Source organism: Corythoichthys intestinalis, chromosome 6 (genome assembly GCF_030265065.1).
Source record: "Corythoichthys intestinalis isolate RoL2023-P3 chromosome 6, ASM3026506v1, whole genome shotgun sequence".
Lineage (NCBI taxonomy): Eukaryota > Metazoa > Chordata > Actinopteri > Syngnathiformes > Syngnathidae > Corythoichthys > Corythoichthys intestinalis.
The window spans coordinates 11624455-11646819 of NC_080400.1; the positions used below are offsets into that span (position 1 = coordinate 11624455).

The window sequence follows — 22365 nt, forward strand, 5'->3', positions numbered from 1 at the left end:
GCAACTAAGCACTTTACACTCAGTCGGACTTAACAACACATCCCACAGATGCTAAACAAACACATCACCTCATGGCCTGAATGTGCAACACTCATATGATGTAAAAAAAACCTTGCCAACTTGGAGCGATGACTGCCCGCCGTTGCTACGGGAAAGCTACGAAACGGCCGCGCATGTAGGGGGTCCAACCTTTTGCTGATACCCTCCAGAATGAAGGAAAAATACTCACCTTTATTCATGGATATCCACAGATCAACACTCCCTCGCAACGTCTCAATACTCGGCGCGAATGTCCACCCGCCTCAGTCCCACAACACGTGACGCGAGACCAAAACAGGAAATAGCTAAGAGGTTGTCATGGAAACACGTACCGGGAACCTTTTATTTGAGCATTTTCTAATCAAAATGCTCTTCGTACATGACTACAATATTCTTCATTCTACATACGTTATGAGGCAATAAAAAAATAGTAACGCAGAGACACTAAGGAAACTAACTTTAATCAGATTACTGGTGTAGAAAAATGAACGTGTTAGATTACTCGTTACTGAAAAAAGTAATCAGATTACAGTAACGCGTTACTAACTAAAGCGTTACTGACAACACTGGACACAGGACAGAGGTTGAATCAACTTTAATCCATTTTAACTGGCTGCACGTGTGATTTAGTTATTGCCCCCTACCTGTTGTGCTGCATGTGCCACAGGTAAGTAACAGGTTCTGTTAATTACACCAATTTGGGAAGCACATGATTTTTCGAAGGCTGCCAATACTTTTGTCCGGCCAATTTTTGAAGTTTTGTGTAAAATGATAATGATTTTAGTTTCCAGTCTCTTTTGTGTTTTTTAATTGCAAGCAAAATGAATGAAGATATTACTAACAAAGCATTTGTAATTGCAATCATTTTTGGGGGGAGAAATTGAGCATTATCTGACAGAATTGCAGGGGTGTATATACTTTTGGCTAGCACTGTATCTCTAAATGAGATGTTCCTTAAAAAAATATCAGATGTGGCCATTGAGCATAAAGTTCTGCCCTAAAGTAAATAGTGTGCTTTGACCCCGACTGCCCCTCCCTGCCAGCCACTATAAAACATGAAGCCTCACCATCTTGGTCCTGCCTGCTTGCCTGCCTTCTTCACCAATCTCCAACATGTCTTTCATGGCGCCTCCTGGTTATCAGCCCGTCTACAGTCCTGTGAGTTAACTTACTTTTCTCACTTTTATTTATTTATTTTTTTTCAATTGAGTTGTACTTGCTGTAGGTAAAACGTATACTTTTGTAATTGTAGAATTATTGATTAATGAGTTCAAATGACATCATTTTATGCTTATATACAGGCAATTCCATACTTGGGGCCCATCTACGGGGGTCTGAGGGAAGGGGCGTCCATCTATCTGCAGGGCTCAGTCCCAGACAAGATCACCAGGTGACTTAATTCCATGGTATCGGGCAGGGAAGTGGGGTGTGTTTCAAGAGTCAAAGTGCGGGTGCGCAAACATTCCAAAGCACACCTTCACCTTTTGCTTAAAGTGGGCGGGGCAAAGTCATTTACGGTTCACTGTGTCATAAATTCTGTTGTAAATGGCAACTGATTACAGAAAAAATGTGATTTTATTTGGGATATCCTGAACACTAAAAAGTATAAGTACGAGGGGTATTCAAAAAGTAATGCACCCAACTTTATTATGTACAAACAAATTATAATAGCAACATATACTATACATTAAAAGAAAGGTACAAGTGTGAGGATTACATTTTTACTTCTCCACATAGTCTCCACCTCTCTCAAGAGCTACAGTCCACCTATGAATGAGGGCATGTATACCAGTGTTGGAGAACTCAGCCGGTTGATCTCTAAGCCAATTCTTGACAGCAGTTTTCACTTCATCGTCATTGCCATATCGGTTGCCTCGGAGTCCTTCTTTCATTGGACCAAAGAGGTGGTAGTCTGACGGTGCCAAATTAGGAGAATATGGCAGATGTGGTATCACAGTTCATCCAAATGAAATAAAGACCTCCATGGTCCTGATGCATGTGTGAGGACCAGTGTTGTTAATAACGGCGTTACAATATAACAGCGTTACTAACGGCGTTATTTTTTTCAGTAGTGGGTAATCTAATTAATTACTTTTCTCATCTTGGCAACGCCGTTACCGTTACTGAGGACGGAAAGGCATGAGTTACTATGCGTTATTATATTGGTCGAAAGTCTGAGGGAGACGGACTCACCGAGACGACAGAGCAGAGCAGGAGTGGGGAGGAGGCAAGAAAGTTGTGACGCCGAGCAAACGCGATGCTAGGTAGCTCCAATAATACATGTTGTAGCCGATACCCTACAAACTACGCACGCATGTTATGGTAGATATGGTAGACATGGTAGATATCACATATACTGTATATAGATATAACTAGATGACAAATGACAGACAGGGCACTAGATGCGTTAGTAAACAGCCGCCATCTTAAAGCAGTAGACTTTTTAGGACGGCTCTGTTGTAGAGAACCTTCCTAGCGAACCTAAGTAACTTTTTATCTAAAATACTTCTAAATCGGCAAAATCTATAATTGAATCTATCTTTAAATGATGAAACAGTTTTAAAACTTTCATATGTCGAAAGTAGAGAGAAGGGAACTAATGCAATAATGGGAGCAATTTTAACAACTTTTAACAGTTGATTCAGGGTAAAGGGTAAATTAGGGTAAAGAATTGGGCTCGGGCCAATTGTACCAAAAACCTTCACAAAAAACTTCACATAGTGTGGCCAATGTTTTTTGTTTTTTGTTTTTTTTTGAGGGGAAAAAAAAGTAATTATCACCAATTACTTTGCCAAGTAACTAATTACTCTTACATTCAGGTAATTGAGTTACTAACGCAATTATTTTTGGGGAGAAGTAATTTGTAACTATAATTAATTACTTTTTTTCAGTAAGATTAACAACACTGGTGAGGACATGCATTGTCATGCTGGAGGAGCACATTTGCCATGCCCAAGTTGGGCTGAACACGTCGAATTCTTGCTTTGAGCTTCCTAAGAGTCTTCAACGTATACCTCAGTTAATGGTTTCCCCCTTTGACAAAAAATCCACAAGGATTACACCTTGAGAATCCCAAAAAACGGTGGCCATAATTTTGCCATCTGACTTTTGGGCCTTGAATTTTTTGGTCTTTGGTGAATTTGGGTGACGCCATTCCATTGATCTCCTTCTTGGTTTTCAATACTGTTTTTAAATCACTGTACCCATCTTCTTACAGTACTATAGTCCATGGTATCATCCCTGTAGACATTTTTACCCCATTGTGAATCTTCAGAGGGGTTTCTCCCTCTGCAACAAGGAATTCGATTACAGCTCTTTGTTTCTGACGAGCTTCAAGGGGGGCAGCCATTTTGGAAGCTAGTTTAAGCTTTAAAAATCAGAAAATAAGAAAAACACAAATAACAATCGCAAAAAGGTGGGTCCTATCATGTTTGTGCCAAATATAAACAAGATTGGTAAAATCCTGTACGAGCAATGCAACTTGAGTGCATTACTTTTTGAATGCCCCTCGTAAAACAATCAAACATCTAATTTGTTCTTATCAGTAAAATCCAGCATTTAGTCAAGATTAATTGGAGAAAAAAGGGATTCCCCCCCACTTAAAATTACCACAAATAAAACAAGAAAAAAGTGATTTGTGGCATGAATCTATTTTTATTGATTAATTTTTTCACTTTTTATTTTTACCTGTCCTGTTCCGATGCTTACACATGGAGAATAAGAATATGAGTGTCCTTATGGGCTGAAAAGTTTTCATGTATCACATGGGAGTTTGATATACTCCCATTGTGGTTGTTCATTATGTTTTATTTATTAAGAGAAAGCAGGACGGTGTAATGGGGGACAGAAAGGAAGGAGGCAGACAGAAGAGAAGAACAAACAACAACATAGAATAAATGATTACACACCTATAAACATAGTGGTGCTATCATTAGCTTATTATATTTACCCATGAGCACCATGTGGGGGGCCTGATAACTAAGGAGAAAGAGGAGGGAAGGTGAGCCAAAAAGAGATGTCATTAGGCGGGGTGGAGTGTACACAATTCAGCATTGTGAGGTGGTTATGTAAATCACCTGTAAATTGGGATATATTGACATCCTATTCTATGCTACCTGATCGCTAATCCTGGCACTGACATTAATTGATGATGAATTGTGGCAATTATTCATGATCAATCACATTATTTTTTGTTATCATAGCTATTCATGGATCTAAAAATACAACATACAGTATGAAACAAATAAAAAAAACTATTAATTGCACCTATTTATGAATTGAATTATGAAATTATGAAATATTTATGAATTATGACGATTAGAATTACAAAACTGCTTTTTATGAATTAAATTAATCACAAAGATATAGCAATTAATTGAGATTAATTACAGGAATACATGATTTAGATTTTTTGGGGGATATTAATGCCATTTAAAATGACAACAATAAAGAAAAAATTGATCAATGGTATCAATTTATTTATACATTGCGATCAGTCACAGAAAATTTCACGATTTCTTCAAAAATATTATATTTATACCCCCCCCCCAAAAAAAATTCCACATATTAAACAAAACAAAAAAAAAAGTTTCTTTACCGTCTATCTAACTTTTTTTTTTTTGAAGATTCTTCGTCAACCTGTTATGCGGGCAGTCCGAGTCCAGCGACATCGCGGTCCACTTCAACCCGCGTTTCGACGGATGGGACAAGGTGGTCTTCAACAGCCGCCGCGACAACGCGTGGGACAACGAAGAGAAAATTCGCAGTATGCCCTTCAGTAAAGGCGACGCCTTCGAGATTGTCATCACGTGCTCGCCGCATGACTACCAGGTGTGAACTTGTGTTGCGTATTTCAACTTGTAAACTATATGGCCAGTCTATAATTTTATCCACCAGAGCTGTGGACATATAGTCAAATGCAGTGATGACACAAGAAACAACTTGAACAGTAACTGAAGAAATAATTTTCACAGAAAATGAACTTTACATTTTACAATATTATTTACATACAGTGGTCCTTGAGATACAACATGAATTCATTCCAGACTGGCTTTCGTATCATGTTTTTTTTTTTTTTCGTATAATGAATCGCGTTTTACATGAATATCATCTAATTCGTTCCAAGCTCTACTAAAGCACCTCATTAAATTTTATAATCAGGGTAAATAAAACTAGAATAAAACAAGAGCCAAACACACTTGATTCATTCAATTTAACTAACCTAACCTAGTAAACCTAGTAAAAAAATGTAAGTATTTAATCTTAAAAAAAAATGTTTGGCAGAAATGTTCTTAATTCAATAATACAACTAGCTAAAGATGTCACCAACATATTCATAGTTAGTGTTGGCATTCAATGTATTTGTTGTTGTTGTTTGTGCTTCTTCTCTCTCTCTCTCTCTCTCTCTCTCTCGCCCTCTCTCCTTCTTTTCTTCTGTTCGCTGATTTCTTCTAATAAATGAGGTACGTTGAATGATCACAATGGGAGTATCTCATACTCCCATTTGATAGATTACAAGTCTTTAGACCAATCGGACACTCAGATCTTCATTCTCTGTGACAAGCAGCTGAACAGGACAGGTCAAAGAAGAAAAAAAACAAAAAGAAATGATCTTAATTTAACAATAGATATTGTTCAAAACATCATGTGAAAGCATCTTCTTTTGATTTAGGTGAAAACTGACCGACTTTTAGATGTATAGGCTCAATAAGAACAAATGGTAATATTTACTCAAAGTAAGTAGAAGAATCTGATGCATTAATATGTTAACTAGCCCTTAAAACTCAAAACAAGATGAAAATGACGAGATTCAAGAAAAATTAACAGATTAAGACGTTATACTGTAGATTTTCAGTGTGAATGTTAGTATAGGTCAATCCAGATTTATTTTGCATCAATCATCAAGCCTATCAATTAATTAGGTTCTTATTGGAGAGAAATGTAGCCCTGACCGCCGCCATTCACCCAATCGGTTTAGTTTTATTAACGTCCCGTCCCCAGCAAAATGTGTACATGCAGTTTATGATTAAGGTTACAGTGGGGCAAATAAGTACTTAGTCAACCACTAATTTTGCATGTTCTCCCACTTGAAAATATTAGAAACGTTTTCTGTAACTCTTCATAAGCTTTTCACACACTGTTGCTGGTATTTTGGCCCATTCCTCCATGCAGATCTTCTCTAGAGTAATGATATTTTGGGGCTGTCATTGGGCAACACGGACTTTCAACTCCTTCTACAGATTTTCTATGGCGTTGAGATCTGGAGACTGGCCAGGCCACTACAGGACCTTGAAATGCTTCTTATGAAGCCACTCCTTTGTTGCCCTGGCTGTGTGTTTGGGATCATTGTCATGCTGAAAGACCGAGCCACGTGTCATCTTCAATGCCCTTGCTGATGGAAGGAGATTTTCACTCACACAGATCAGTTGTCCTGGTCCCTTTGCAGAAAAACAGCCCCAAAGCATGATGTTTCCACCCCCATGCTTCACAGTGGGTATGGTGTTGTTCGGATGCACTTCAGTATTCTTTCTCTTCCAAACAGGAGAACATGTGTTTCTACCAAAAAGTTTTATTTTGGTTTCATCTGACCATAACACATTCTCCCAGTCCTCTTCTGGATCATCCAAATGCTCTCTCGCGAACCGCAGACGGGCCTGGACGTGTACTGGCTTCAGCAGGGGGACACGTCTGGCAGTGCAGGATTTGAGTCCCTGGCGGCGCATTGTGTTATTGATAGTAGCCTTTGTTACTGTGTTCCCAGCTCTCTGTAGGTCATTCACTAGGTCCACCCGTGTGTTTCTGGGATTTTTGCTCACTGTTCTTGTTATCATTTTGACGCCACGGGGTGAGATCTTGCATGGAGCCCCAGATCGAGGGAGATTATCAGTGGTCTTGTATGTCTTCCATTGCTCCCACAGTTGATACATTTTACCTATTGCAGATTCAGTCTTCCCAGCGTGGTGCAGGTCTCCAATTTTGTCTCTGGTGTCCTTCAACAGCTCTTTGGTCTTGGCCATTGTGGAGTCTGGAGTGTGACTGACTGAGGTTGTGGAGAGATGTCTTTTATACCGATAATGAGTTAAAACAGATGCCATTAATACAGGTAACGAGTTGAGACTCGTTAGACCTCGTTAGAAGAAGTTAGACCTCTTTGACAGCCAGAAATCCTGCTTGTTTGTAGGTGACCAAATACTTATTTTCCACTCTAATTTGGAAATAAATTATTTAAAGGGTATGTCATGCCCTGGGAAAATGTTAATATTCCATCATTTATCCATAAACGCATGCCTTTTGTATTCAAATCATGCCACTTCGTGTAATTACACACAAGAAAATGAGAGAAATTTGGCTCGATTGTCAAGCTAAAACGACCGGCGCCCGAGATCTGGCAGTTTGTGTGCGTGACGTCACGACAAGTGAAGAGAGTGCCACCGGCCACTAGGGGGGCAGCGCCTGTCTGCATCAATATAATTCCTTCTGGTGAGGGGAGATTTAGGGGTGTTTTGAGCTGTTTATGCTGATGCATTGTGTTCGTCCTGCACATATTCCAGGTTCCCTCATGAAGAAACACCCCTCGTTGTCAATAAAAGAGAATTCAGAATTGACAGTGAGGGGTGTTTCTTCAACAAGAAAAAGGCTCAGTGCTTTCATACTGAATGGCGGCGATGATGGCAGACAATTTCGTTTCTAGTTTCAGCGACGAATCCGACGTAACGAATGTTCATCTAATGGTGACGAGGAGAGTTACGAAGCTTTAATCGGTGTTTTAGGTTACCAATTTGAGCCCGAACGAACGCCAATGCAGCGTAATGAAACGGTCATTGAAGGGAGCAATGACACTGATGAAACATCGGCAGCAGATCGTGTGGGAAACACCAATGATTTGTTTTGCATTTCTTTTTGTGGAGCTGAAACACCGTGACTGCAAAATAAAGGAATGCATAGAATAATTATCATTTATTGCGCTATCATAGCTTTTCGCTCTGCCAACAGACACAAATATGAATGGGATCAGAGGATTTGTTCTATATATTTTACTAACGATAATTTATACATGTGTCCAGTCCTGTATCCAATGCGTGACATTTTTTTATTATATTTCGAGCTTGGCTGCTCCCCTCCATTGCTTAGCTTAGCCTCCTTTGCCACTCATCGTCCTCTTTCTTGATATCTCGGGACATTTAGGTGGCTGCGCGTGTATGGTCGGCACCGCATCTCCTTTGAGCAGCAATCTTTTAGCCAAACCCGATTTCACTTGTCCATAGTTCGAGAAGCTTTCAGGTGGAAAATGCGCACCATAGAAAACCGTGCCGGAGGCTGTGCCTAGAAAATTAGCCCTCTTTGCACAGACGAATTTTACCCATTGTCTGCGTAGTCCAGCTTTTTTTTTCGCGTTCAGGAACTCATGGATACTATATTCCGATAAACAGCTATTTGTACACCACATAGCACAGCAGTTTTGAACCATTCTAGTGATGTTTTGGTCAAACAAACCCGAACGCTACTCTCTCGTCGTTAAAAAAACAATGGCACCTGGCTCCGCCTCGACTTTCATTCACTTGTCGTGACGTCCCCGCCCCATTCGGCTGTTTCCGGAACACTTTCGGAAATGTTCGTCATTTTCGATCTATTTTCGATAATTGCTCATTAATGTGATTGATTTTTTTGTTAACTTTATCAATATTTGTTATCTTGGCACATAACGGTTCTATTGATGTCTCACACCCCCTTTGCCGCTACATACCCTTTAAAAATCAAACAATGTGATTTTCAGTTTTTTTTTTTCCACATTCTGTCTCTCTGGTTGAGGTTTACCAATGTTGACAATTACAGGCCTTGCTAATCTTTTCAAGTTGGAGAACTTGCACAATTGGTGGTTGACTAAATACTTATTTGCCCCACTGTATATTGTCCCTCCCAACATTGAGACCAAACCTATGTCCTTGCATGATACTATCTTGTTTTCACATGTTAGCGTCACAATTTTACATGACAATATCATTCTCTCATGTGAAAACATGCTCCTAGCCTTTTTTTTTTTTTTTTTTTTTTTTTTTTGGGTGGCAGCATGACACTTCCGTACAACATAATGCAACGAAAATGTGGAACCTTACCTTTCAAGTGAGCCTATTTCAGAAAGCAAAAGTAATACCAACAACAGGCCAAAATGATACATATGCTGAACATATTTACAGTGCCTTGCAAAAGTATTCGGCCCCCTTGAACCTTGCAACCTTTCGCCACATTTCAGGCTTCAAACATAAAGATATAAAATTTTAATTTTTTTGTCAAGAATCAACAACAAGTGGGACACAATCGTGAAGTGGAACAAAATTTATTGGATGACTTAAAATTTTTTGACAAATAAAAAACTGAAAAGTGGGGCGTGCAATATTATTCGGCCCCCTTGCGTTAATACTTTGTAGCGCCACCTTTTGCTCCAATTACAGCTGCAAGTCGCTTGGGGTATGTTTCTATCAGTTTTGCACATCGAGAGACTGACATTCTTGCCCATTCTTCCTTGCAAAACAGCTCGAGCTCAGTGAGGTTGGATGGAGAGTGTTTGTGAACAGCAGTCTTCAGCTCTTTCCACAGATTCTCGATTGGATTCAGGTCTGGACTTTGACTTGGCCATTCTAACACCTGGATACGTTTATTTTTGAACCATTCCATTGTAGATTTGGCTTTATGTTTTGGATCATTGTCCTGTTGGAAGATAAATCTCCGTCCCAGTCTCAGGTCTTGTGCAGATACCAACAGGTTTTCTTCCAGAATGTTCCTGTATTTGGCTGCATCCATCTTCTCGTCAATTTTAACCATCTTCCCTGTCCCTGCTGAAGAAAAGCAGGCCCAAACCATGATGCTGCCACCACCATGTTTGACAGTGGGGATGGTGTGTTCAGGGTGATGAGCTGTGTTGCTTTTACGCCAAACATATCGTTTTGCATTGTGGCCAAAAAGTTCAATTTTGGTTTCATCTGACCAGAGCACCTTCTTCCAGGTGGCTTGTGGCAAACTTTAAACGAGACTTTTTATGGATATCTTTGAGAAATGGCTTTCTTCTTGCCGCTCTTCCATAAAGGCCAGATTTGTGCAGTGTACGACTGATTGTTGTCCTATGGACAGACTCTCCCACCTCAGCTGTAGATCTCTGCAGTTCATCCAGAGTGATCATGGGCCTCTTGGCTGCATCTCTGATCAGTTTTCTCCTTGTTTGAGAAGAAAGTTTGGAAGGACGGCCGGGTCTTGGTAGATTTGCAGTGGTCTGATGCTCCTTCCATTTCAATATGATGGCTTGCACAGTGCTCCTTGAGATGTTTAAAGCTTGGGAAATCTTTTTGTATCCAAATCCGGCTTTAAACTTCTCCACAACAGTATCTCGGACCTGCCTGGTGTGTTCCTTGGTTTTCATAATGCTCTCTACACTTTAAACAGAACCCTGAGACTATCACAGAGCAGGTGCATTTATACGGAGACTTGATTACACACATTTGGATTCTGTTTATCATTTTTTTATATCATTTAGGACAACACTGGATCATTCAGAGATCCTCACTGAACTTCTGGAGTGAGTTTGCTGCACTGAATGTAAAGGGGCCGAATAATATTGCACGCCCCACTTTTCAGTTTTTTATTTGTTAAAAAAGTTTAAATTATCCAATAAATGTTGTTCCACTTCACGATTGTGTCCCACTTGTTGTTGATTCTTGACAAAAAAAATTAAATTTCATATCTTTATGTTTGAAGCCTGAAATGTGGCGAAAGGTTGCAAGATTCAAGGGGGCCGAATACTTTTGCAAGGCACTGTAGCTCTTTGCTAAATGTAATTACCCAGTACATACATAATAAATAATAAAACAATGAATAATTTCTAATTGTTTTATAATTTTCTTACTCATTTATGTAATATACAGTTGTTCATGCCGATTCACCTATTTTTCTAATTATTTTCCCACTCAATTATTGGCTGAAAACTCACCCACCAAGTGACTTCTTGACCTTTGTCAACAGTTTAAAGTCAACGGGAAAGACTTTTACACCTTCAAGCATCGCCTGCCTTTGGCCAAAGTGTGCGCCATACAAATCGGGGGTGACGTTGCCATACAGAGCATTAACGTCATCGGGGTGAGATGGATTGTTACAAGTCTCCCATTTCAGGAAGTGTGCTGGGAATTTAAATGTGGATTTAATTTTATTTATTTATTTATTTTTTTTTTAAAGGGTGGCGGTATTGGGGTAAGTTGGAAAAATGTGAAAAAAATTGACTTTTAATTGTTTCTCACTTAAGTGACATTTTTCTTTGTACTCATACAGCAGGGAGGATACCCTGGAGGTGGTATGGGGGTATGTTGAATTTATCAATATATTTGTATATTGTGGCGAACATTTCAAATTTGGTCCTTGAATTATTTTTGTGGTTTTGTAGAAAAATTCTCTGAAATTTTCTCACTCAGGAGGAGGGATGCTACCCAGGAGGTGGTATGGGGGGAAGGCCAGGATGTGAAATCGGCCCGGTCAGATTTGTTTTTTTCTTTAAATGTATTCTTAATATTTCATCTTGTTTGTTTTTTAAAAACAATTTAAAACTTTTTCGCCACAGGGTGGATATCCGGGCGATTGTGGAGGGGTGAGGTTTCACTTAAAAATGTAATGTTAATATTTAATCTTGTTTTTTTTTTTTTTTAATAATTTAAACCTTTTTTGCCACAGGGCGGATATCCGGGCGATTGTGGAGGGGTGAGGTTTGACTTAAAAAAAAAAAATCAATTAATGGCAGTTTCAGTGCCTTTGATGGTGCTGGACATCCAATCCATTAAGGCTTTGTTCAGACAAGCAGCCAAAATCTGATTTTTAGCCCATCCAGATTGAAACTGGCTGGCGCATTTGTAGTATGGCTAGTCATATTTGGATTTAGACCCTTGCTAAAAATAGAACAGTCAGCCTTAAAAATCTAATTTGAAGAGGAATCCAATTGGAATCAGATATGCCTTCAGTCTGAACGCACCCTTTGCAAGGATCTAGTGTCATCAATGGCAGCCAATGAGGTAAATTTCTTTTGAGTTTTTACAATTTGATTATTTCTAATTGTATTTTTTCAAAGCAGGGGGAACATCCCGGATGTATGGGGGAATGGGAGGTATGTAACTGTTAGTCTACGAATCTATACACAGGACAATGGCCAAATGATTAGGTGCACTTACACACTGGATTCTGTTTTTTCTGTCAGGGGGGATTTCCTGGATCAAACTTGCCGGTAAGCACTTTTGTCGGACACAAAATCTTATTTTGATAGTCAACTAATCACTGGTTTTATCGATAAACATACTGTATCATCTGCTTTCATCAAAGACCTACAGCTATTAGAGAATATTTACTCTTTTTTTCTTAAAGGGAACCACAGATAGAAAGACATGTAGTTCTTAAAAGAATAAATGTTGGTACGAGTTACAATCATTTAATATGAAAACCCCTCTTAATTTTTTCGTTTTAATAAAATTTGTAAAATTTCAATCCTAAAAATTACCTATAGGGTAGCCATTGTTGTTGATGTCGCACGGCGGTGACGACACATGGCCACACTGCCGGACTCCCACACTATGTAAGGTAGTGATTTAAATATGCCACAATGTGTCAATGTTGAGTTTTAAATGAATTAAAGATCAAATCATTAAGTGTGTTTTGTCCCTTGATGGATGCTGTAGTTTTCCTTTTATTCCACAGTGGGGTGAAAGGCAGAGAGACAGGCAAGTGAACACAATTGTTCTCACCAACTTTTAAGCAACCTTATTGGCAGTATATCATGAGTTCAGTTATATAGGTAATTTAGTATGTTGTATGAATAGAATTGACCCTACCATTATTAAGTGAATTACTTATGTTCAGGCTGACATTTACCCCTTTTCACTTGCTGAATGTGCCAGTCCATTTTTTCCCCCTAAAAATACACGTTTGATTGGCTGATGACATGCAACCCCCCCCCCCCCCACACACACACACTCAAAGCACCTCATACCCACTGTGAAGTATGGGGGTGGGTCAGTGATGCTGTGGGGCTGTTTCGCTTCCAAAGGCCCTGGGAACCTTGTTAGGGTGCATGACATCATGAATGCTTTGAAATACCAGGACATTTTTCATCAAAATCTGTTGCTGGCTGAGCTGAAGAGAAGAGTACAGAGGAGAGGACCCAGGTCTCTGGATGATTTAGAGCAGGGGTGTCCAAACATTTTGCAAAGGGGGCCAGATTTGGTGTCGTAAAAATTTGGGGGGCCGAACTTGGCTGACATTTTTTACATAGAACAATTAGGGCTGTCAAAATTATTGCGTTAATGGGCGTAAATTAATTTTAAAAAAATTAATCACGTTAAAATGTTTGACGCCTTTAACGCACGTGCCCCACTCAAACAGATTAAAATGACAGCAAAGTGTCATTTCCACTTGTTACTTGTGTTTTTTGGTGTTTTTGCGCCCTCTGTTGGTGCTTGGGTGTGACTGATTTTATGGGTTTCAGGCTTCAGCACCATATGGTAATTATTATTGACATCAACAATGGCGAGCTACTAGTTTATTTTTTGATTGAAAATTTTACAAACTTTATTAAAACGAAAACATTAAGAGGGGTTTTAATATAACATTTCTATAACTTGTACTAACATTTATCTTTTAAGAACTACAAGTCTTTCTATCCATGGATCGCTATAACAAAATGTTAATAATGTTAATGCCATCTTGTGGATTTATTGTTATAATAAACAAATACAGTACTTATGTACAGTATGTTGAATGTATATATCCGTCTTGTGTCATATCTTTCCATTCCAACAATAATTTACAGAAAAATATGGCATATTTTATAGATGGTTTGAATTGTGATTAATTACGATTAATTAATTTTTAAGTTGTGATTGACTCGATTAAAAATTTTACTCGTTTGACAGCCCTAAGAACAATATATTTAAACAAGTTTTAGCAAGCCATTCTGTGCGTCACATTTGCTTTATTATGTTTTTTAATTAATAACAATCTCACAAATAGTCTTTGTGGCGTTCTCTTTCGACTCTCGGGCTCTTGCGAAATACTACTGTGAAATAAACTAGCTTCAAGTTGCTTCAATTTCTCACAACTTTATCTTCCCTGTAATCTTGTCATACATGTCAGCGTGTCTTGTTTGGTAATATCGCCTCACATTAAACTCTTTAAAAACAGTGATTGTCTCTTTGCAAATGAGGCGGGCACAGTTGTTGCATATTTTAGTGAAGAAATAGTCCAATTTTCACCTATCCTTGAAGCGTCGGCCGTCACAGTCAACTTTCTTTTTTTTTTGTTGAATGTCGTCATTTTAGAAAATTGTGAGGAAAGGGTCACATGGGGTAATGTTGCTCAGTGTGCTGCTGCTTTTCAGTGGGTAAATGAGGAGCAGCATTTGGTGTGTAAGCTACTTGATATGCTGGTAGCAGTACTGCTGACCAATTTATTAAGTCTTGCGTGCGGGCCAAACGTTATTGATTTTAGGACAGAGGCTGGGGGCCGGATTAAATTTGACCACGGGCTGCATTTGGCCCCCTGGCTGCACTTTGGACGTCTGATTTAGAGAGATTCTGCAAAGAGGAATGGGTGAAGATCCCTCATTCTGTCTTTTCCCATCTTGTGAAACATTATAGGAGAAGATTAGGTGCTGTTTTGTTGGCAAAAGGGGGTCGTACAAAGTATTAACACCAGGGGTGCTAATAATTGTGACACACATTATTTGATGTCAAATAATTATTTCTTTATGTGGGATTTTTTCCTCACTGAATAAATGCACTTGTATTGAAGGTTAGATTTTTATTTTTTTTTCCATTAAGGTCTCATAATATCTGAATAAAAAAAATATATTACAAGCTAAAAAACACATCTTTTTCAGGGGTGCCAATAATTATGGAGGGCACTATAGCCTATCAATTAATCAGGTTCATATTGGTGAGATATGCATTCCTGACCCCCGTTCACCCAATCTGTTTGGTCTTATTAGCAGCTCTACATATCCTCAAAACCAACCGCCTCCCTCCCACCTTCCTCCCTCACCCTCTGCTTAGATGACATTAACTCCTGGTTCTCCTCCAACTTCCTCCTACTTAACAGCTCCAAAACAGAAGTTCTCTTAGTTGGTACCACCGCAACGCTCTCTAATGTCCATAAGTTCTACATTACAATCCATAATTTACCGATCTCTCCTTCGTCTCAGGTTTAGAGTCTGGGTGTCATCCTCGACAGCACACTTTCCTTCCAGTCACATATCAACAGCATCACCAGATCAGCCTATTTTCACTTTCGCAACATTTCTCGCCTCCTCCCTTCTCTCACCCGCCATACCGCTTCCACCCTGGTCAATAATCTAAAAACCTCCCGGCTCGATTATTGCAACTCACTGCTCTTCGGTCTCCCTAACAAGTCCCTCCAGAAACTGCAGCTCCTCCAGAACTCAGCAGCACGCCTCATCACACGAACCCCCGCAACACACCACATTACCCCCAACCTCCGTCAACTTCACTGGCTTCCCGTCAAACAAAGAATCAATTACAAGATCCTCATCATCACCTTCAAAATACTCCATGCCCTGGCCCCTCCCTACCTTTGCGATCTTCTCCGTCTAAACAATCCAACCCGTTCACTTCGCTCTACCACTATTCCTCCCCTCTCCGTCCCCCGTGTCCGCCTCTCCACCTTTGGTTCCAGAGCTTTTAGTCATTGCGCCCCCCAGCTCTGGAACTCCCTACCCCCTGATCTCCGCAGCATATCTACTCTATCACTTTTCTAGACTGAAAACACACCTGTTCACTCTTTCTTACCCACCATAACCCCTAGCTGTCATATTTTTACTTCTTTTTATTGTGCTTTTAATTTTTTATCCTTTTAATACCCTTTTATCGTACTGTAATTCCATGTCCCTTGTGAAGCATCTTTGTGTGTTTGAAAAGCGCTCTAGAAATAAAATGTATTGTTATTATTATTTATTATTATTAATTATTATTATTATTATGTCCCGTCCCCAGCAAAAAGTGCACATGCTGTTATATCCTCCTTACCAATGTTGAGACCAAACCTACGCCCTTGACAAATGACTCAAGAATGAATAAAGGGATTATTATCAATTTTGTAGAATATGTTTTTAATATGAAACGGAAGAGGTGATTACATTTTTGGGTAATAAGGCCAAAGGTCACAGAGGTTAGAAAATAAATTTAGTGTTAACTTGATAATGGATTAGCCAATTGAATTCAAACTTACTTGGTAGGTGATGTGGTAAGAGGAAGACTGTTGACATTTTGGGCTGTGATAATTGATTAGTTGTCGATTAGTTTAATTGTGGCAGCCCTATTTTCAAGTTTTTTGTTGTTGTTTTTAATTATCTTATGAGTCTCGTTTCTTTGTATTGCAGAGTATGGCTGGGCAGCCCATCTACAACCCCGTAAGTACTTCTTATCAATGAAATTGGTCTTGCATCAATGTCAGTCGTAATTCGATGAATCGCTTGTGCAGCCGATCCCGTACTCGGGCGCAATCCCGGGAGGAATGTTCCCCAAGAGGACCGTCATCATCCGAGGCATGGTGCCCTACAAGGCTGGCAGGTGCATTTAGGGTGTTGTTGAGCCTTAAATCACAAGGAGCAAGAAATGATCCTATATATTTTGGTTTTGTGTTCATTTTAGATTCGGCATCAACTTCCTGGTGAGCCGATCACGTGACATCGCGTTCCACGTGAACCCGCGCATCAAGGACGGCGTGGTGGTGCGCAACACAATGATGGGAGGCCACTGGGGTCAAGAGGAACGCCAGCTAGGGGGCGACAACCCCTTCAAGGAAGGACAGTACTTTGACGTGAGTTTGTAATGACGCTGTTTGTTAAAATGGAGTACAAAATAGTGTATAGACAATTGAAAGTTTTATCTATCACCTAATAAAAAAAGTTCTTAGTTCGGGCGTGAAAGTATTAAACATGCGGCTGTCAAATTGAATCTTTTGCCTACTAGTGGAAGCAAATATACCGTATTGGCCCGAATATAAGATGGTGTTTTTTGCATTGAAATAAGACTGAAAAAGAGGGGGTCGTCTTATATTTGCGGTCTAGACATTATACCCATTCACGACACTAGATGGCGCCAGATATCATTGAAGCGATGTTCTGTCATGAAAGATCTCAGCTCCTCATTTTAGTTTAACCCAGTGGCGGTCCTGGATACTTTCCCGCCCTGGGTGAACAACCCCATCAGCCCCCCCGCTCCCCGACATCCAAACTACCCAACCCCCCACCCCCGACATCCAAACTAACCCCCCCGCCGACATCAAACACAAGAATGTGTTACGTTTTTTACTTTATTTTATTAAAATAGTCTATCCCCCGCCCCGAGGCGTAGCAAGGGTCCCCGGGGGCCCTAGGCAACAGGCAACATGGGGCCCTTTGAGCATATGCAAGTAAGGGGGACAGTTGGACTTGTAGCAATAGCATATTTAATAAAAATCTAATCAATCATTGAGCGCTTTTTTGGACACTCAAAGTGCCCCCCATTGCATTATTCATTCACTTCACACTGTCCTTAATTATTTACACACATTCGCCTTAATAAACAAAATGTACTTCAGATTATTATTATTGTGCTTAGTACACATACCTTTACACATACCGTATTCTACTGACTAGCTGGTAAGTTATATTGCTTTTACTTAATAAGGATAACATTCTGGCACAGAAGTGAATCATGTAACATCTTATCAGTCTGGCTGATCAGTGTGTATGGTGATTCTAAACACTGATTTAACTTCTAGGTAACATCTTTATGTATGAAGAAACGCTAATATGCTGCAATGCTGTTAGCAAACGCTAACAAGCTAGTTACAACAAGTTAAGGCAGTTAATTGGTTTACTACTACTAGTCTGCAGTGCTTCGACTACATTAGGACATAAAAGTACAGTAATATAGTACACTCACCGCTGTCTTGCTTCCTTTTCTCCTCTTCTGCTTTTTTTTCTTTCTTTTTTTATTTCCAGACGGATAACTTTTCATTTTGCCAATTAAAAAAGGGGCCGATCGCCGCCCACTCACTCTGAGTCACGTGACACACATATATATTTGTGCAGTAAAATGAACACGAAGGTGGGGGTGGGGGGTTCGAGTGCGCGCTGCGTGCGGTCATCTTGGCCATAAAAGTGGCGAAAACTAAGCCCTTTACACTCATATGGATGTACAACATCATTTTAAGATGCTAAACTAACACCTTCCCTCTTAAAGCAAATGTGCAATGCGAATATAAAGTAAAGAACGCTCTCCTCAACGCAGCGAGAACGAGTGGGATCAACCAGCTGACGTAACAGGAAAAACACAAAACGGTCGCGCTGATGACGGCTCTAACTTATCATAAGAACTTTATGGCATGAAGAGGAAATACTTACATTCGTTCATGGACGCACAGATGGGGTGGCTGTCCTCTGCTCAAAATGCGCACCTTACGCTTACGCCTATTCTCATTCTCAGAATATGCAGCACTTTTGACGTAGGACAATAATAGGACTGGTTGCTATGGGAACGTACGCAGCGGCATACCGCATACCCAAGTAACCTTGCTAAAAGGAGTATTAAAATCGTTAAGGATTATTTTAGATCCATATATGTTATATTTTGTCTTGTAGAGTATTGAACGAGGAATATGATAGACCTATTAATGGACTTTCTTGGAAAAAAAATCACCATTTCTTTAAGCAGTCACATGAATAATGAGGTGGCCTGTGAAATGCTGCACAAGGTACGAAGCCCCGCTCCCCTCCTTGCTTTAACTCGAGCAGTGATTGAGACTCATCCTGCTCACTCACTGCAGTTGCGATCAGCTGATCCACCTCCCGTCTCCCCCTGCCCCTCCTTAACACACATGACTCTCAGCAGCAGTTGACATGATAGTAAGGGGCGCCCTAGCGCCCATTCTAATTACTTGACGTGGAAATGAGCGGTATTATTCCAATATCCTAGCGGATTTTTTTTGTTTGTTTGTTTCTCCTCGAGGGCGCCTGTGCGCCCCCAAATAGATTGCGCCCTGGGCGGTCGCCTATATTGCCCATAGGAAAAACCGCCTGTGGTTTAACCAGTTTGCATTATTTTATTGCAATGTTTTTCCTTATTTAGATTTGTTTCAAGACTACAGTTACAGTTAGACATCACTTTGATGGTTATTGCAGTTATTGCAATTTTGTTGTTTTATCACAATCGATTGGTTTATTTACATTTCAAAAACCAGAAGCTATTCATTTACGAATGATCGCACTTTAGTTTACATATTTAAATGTTCGGATATTAAGATTTGAATGAGGCAAAATAACAAGCTTTTTCTCTCAAATACAGTGCCTTGCAAAAGTATTCGGCCCCCTTGAATCTTGCAACCTTTCGCCACATTTCAGGCTTCAAACATAAAGATATGAAATTTAATTTTTTTGTCAAGAATCAACAACAAGTGGGACACAATCGTGAAGTGGAACAACATTTATTGGATAATTTAAACTTTTTTAACAAATAAAAAACTGAAAAGTGGGGCGTGCAATATTATTCGGCCCCTTTACTTTCAGTGCAGCAAACTCACTCCAGAAGTTCAGTGAGGATCTCTGAATGATCCAATGTTGTCCTAAATGACCGATGATGATAAATAGAATCCACCTGTGTGTAATCAAGTCTCCGTATAAATGCACCTGCTCTGTGATAGTCTCAGGGTTCTGTTTAAAGTGCAGAGAGCATTATGAAAACCAAGGAACACACCAGGCAGGTCCTAGATACTGTTGTGGAGAAGTTTAAAGCCGGATTTGGATACAAAAAGATTTCCCAAGCTTTAAACATCTCAAGGAGCACTGTGCAAGCCATCATATTGAAATGGAAGGAGCATCAGACCACTGCAAATCTACCAAGACCCGGCCGTCCTTCCAAACTTTCTTCTCAAACAAGGAGAAAACTGATCAGAGATGCAGCCAAGAGGCCCATGATCACTCTGGATGAACTGCAGAGATCTACAGCTGAGGTGGGAGAGTCTGTCCATAGGACAACAATCAGTCGTACACTGCACAAATCTGGCCTTTATGGAAGAGTGGCAAGAAGAAAGCCATTTCTCAAAGATATCCATAAAAGGTCTCGTTTAAAGTTTGCCACAAGCCTCCTGGGAGACACACCAAACATGTGGATGAAGGTGCTCTGGTCAGATGAAACCAAAACTGAACTTTTTGGCCACAATGCAAAACGATATGTTTGGCGTAAAAGCAACACAGCTCATCACCCTGAACACACCATCCCCACTGTCAAACATGGTGGTGGCAGCATCATGGTTTGGGCCTGCTTTTCTTCAGCAGGGACAGGGAAGATGGTTAAAATTGACGGGAAGATGGATGCAGCCAAATACAGGAACATTCTGGAAGAAAACCTGTTGGTATCTGCACAAGACCTGAGACTGGGACGGAGATTTATCTTCCAACAGGACAATGATCCAAAACATAAAGCCAAATCTACAATGGAATGGTTCAAAAATAAACGTATCCAGGTGTTAGAATGGCCAAGTCAAAGTCCAGACCTGAATCCAATCAAGAATCTCTGGAAAGAGCTGAAGACTGCTGTTCACAAACACTCTCCATCCAACCTCACTGAGCTCGAGCTGTTTTGCAAGGAAGAATGGGCAAGAATGTCAGTCTCTCGATGTGCAAAACTGATAGAAACATACCCCAAGCGACTTGCAGCTGTAATTGGAGCAAAAGATGGCGCTACAAAGTATTAACGCAAGGGGGCCGAATAATATTGCACGCCCCACTTTTCAGTTTTTTATTTGTTAAAAAAGTTGAAATTATCCGATAAATTTTGTTCCACTTCACGATTGTGTCCCACTTGTTGTTGATTCTTGACAAAAAAATAAAATTTTATATCTTTATGTTTGAAGCCTGAAATGTGGCGAAAGGTTGCAAGGTTCAAGGGGGCCGAATACTTTTGCAAGGCACTGTATATTGTTATAATCATTTGTTTTGGCTGTACTGTAATTATTTTCTGTATAAAAATTAATTTGGGGTTCAAAAAGTCTTTTTTCAAACTTGAGTCTTGAAAAAAATTGGGTCGTCTTATAATCAGGGCCATCTTATATTCAAGCCAATACTGTAATTGTTGAATCAATCTTTAATTTCCAAATCAATTCGATTGCATTACAATCGTCAAAACCCTTCTAATTTTAAGTTTTCCCATTTTCCTCCTCAAGATGTCCGTCCGTTGCGGCAGCGACCGCTTCAAGGTGTTCGTCAACGGTCACCCTCTCTTTGATTACTCGCACCGCATGCGAAACGTCAACGAGATCGACGGGCTGGAGGTGGCGGGGGACGTGCAGATCTCCTACATCCACTTCTGAAATCAGTTCATACAATCAAACAACATGAAAGACATTCCTTTATTTTGTCTTTGTACAAAACACTGGAGAGCTCAAATAAAAGCCCTTGTTTTTAACCCTGAATTGATCTTATTTGAAAATCTACATTCAACTGAGTTGAAATAAAGCATGTCAATCTCTGCTTTCCTTTGCGGCAATGAAAAATACGGCAGTATGGCTAATATACCGTATTTTATGGACTATAAGTCGCACCAGTCAAAGACTGCAAAATGCAAAATGAAGAGTAAAAAAAAAAACATCTAAGTCCGCAATTTTGTAATTTACCAAAAAACCAAGAACAAACATTATACGTTAAAGAGCATACGACATGAGAAAAAAAGTCTTAAATAGCATTATTATGTGAATTAGAATCATATTTTGAGACGATTCGACTATATACAACAATGTAGCAAAGCGCAGATGACGAGAAATTAGTCTTTTAATCTGCCGGTTAGCCATGCCTACCATTATAGGGCTCTAGCGTCCCCAACAGGTGGATGACGTCAGCGGGAGAATGGGCTCATCGGTTTTACTATTCAGCCCATCGAGGGGGAATTATTCAGAACGAGGAAAACGCGACGAAAAGAGCCGCAAAATGTCATTGATTCTGTCTCTCTACTTCAATAATTTTACAGGATATTATTTTTATCCAAGTATTTTTCCCCACTTGCTAAATAAATGGCATGGTCATGACAAATAACAGTCTTGTGCTAAATGGAATATGAAATAATAACAATGCACTTATTTAGGACGACATGGCAAAATTACTCCATAATGATCAAATTTGTCGACTTCACCTTTCCTGTCGCACCTCCCGAACGATATTTTATGACACCTAAATCGGGTTTATGTCGTTTCCGTTCCCCGGCTTCGGAGAATGTAAACAAAACAAACCAAGAGGCGTGACAGCTAACTGACATG

At 39.8% G+C, this 22365-nt stretch overlaps 1 protein-coding gene across 1 annotated transcript; it reads left to right on the top strand.

Annotated features, from left to right (window-relative positions):
• Positions 1-1100: 1100 nt before the first annotated feature.
• On the top strand, positions 1101-21505 carry LOC130918024 (galectin-4-like). Its single transcript, XM_057839879.1, has 12 exons — positions 1101-1197; positions 1341-1429; positions 4665-4869; positions 11050-11199; positions 11353-11382; positions 11496-11552; positions 11639-11665; positions 12266-12292; positions 16454-16483; positions 16555-16643; positions 16725-16893; positions 21280-21505. The coding sequence occupies exons 1-12, from the start codon at positions 1153-1155 to the stop codon at positions 21424-21426; spliced, it is 1065 nt and encodes a 354-aa protein (XP_057695862.1). The 5' UTR covers positions 1101-1152; the 3' UTR covers positions 21427-21505.
• Positions 21506-22365: the final 860 nt, after the last annotated feature.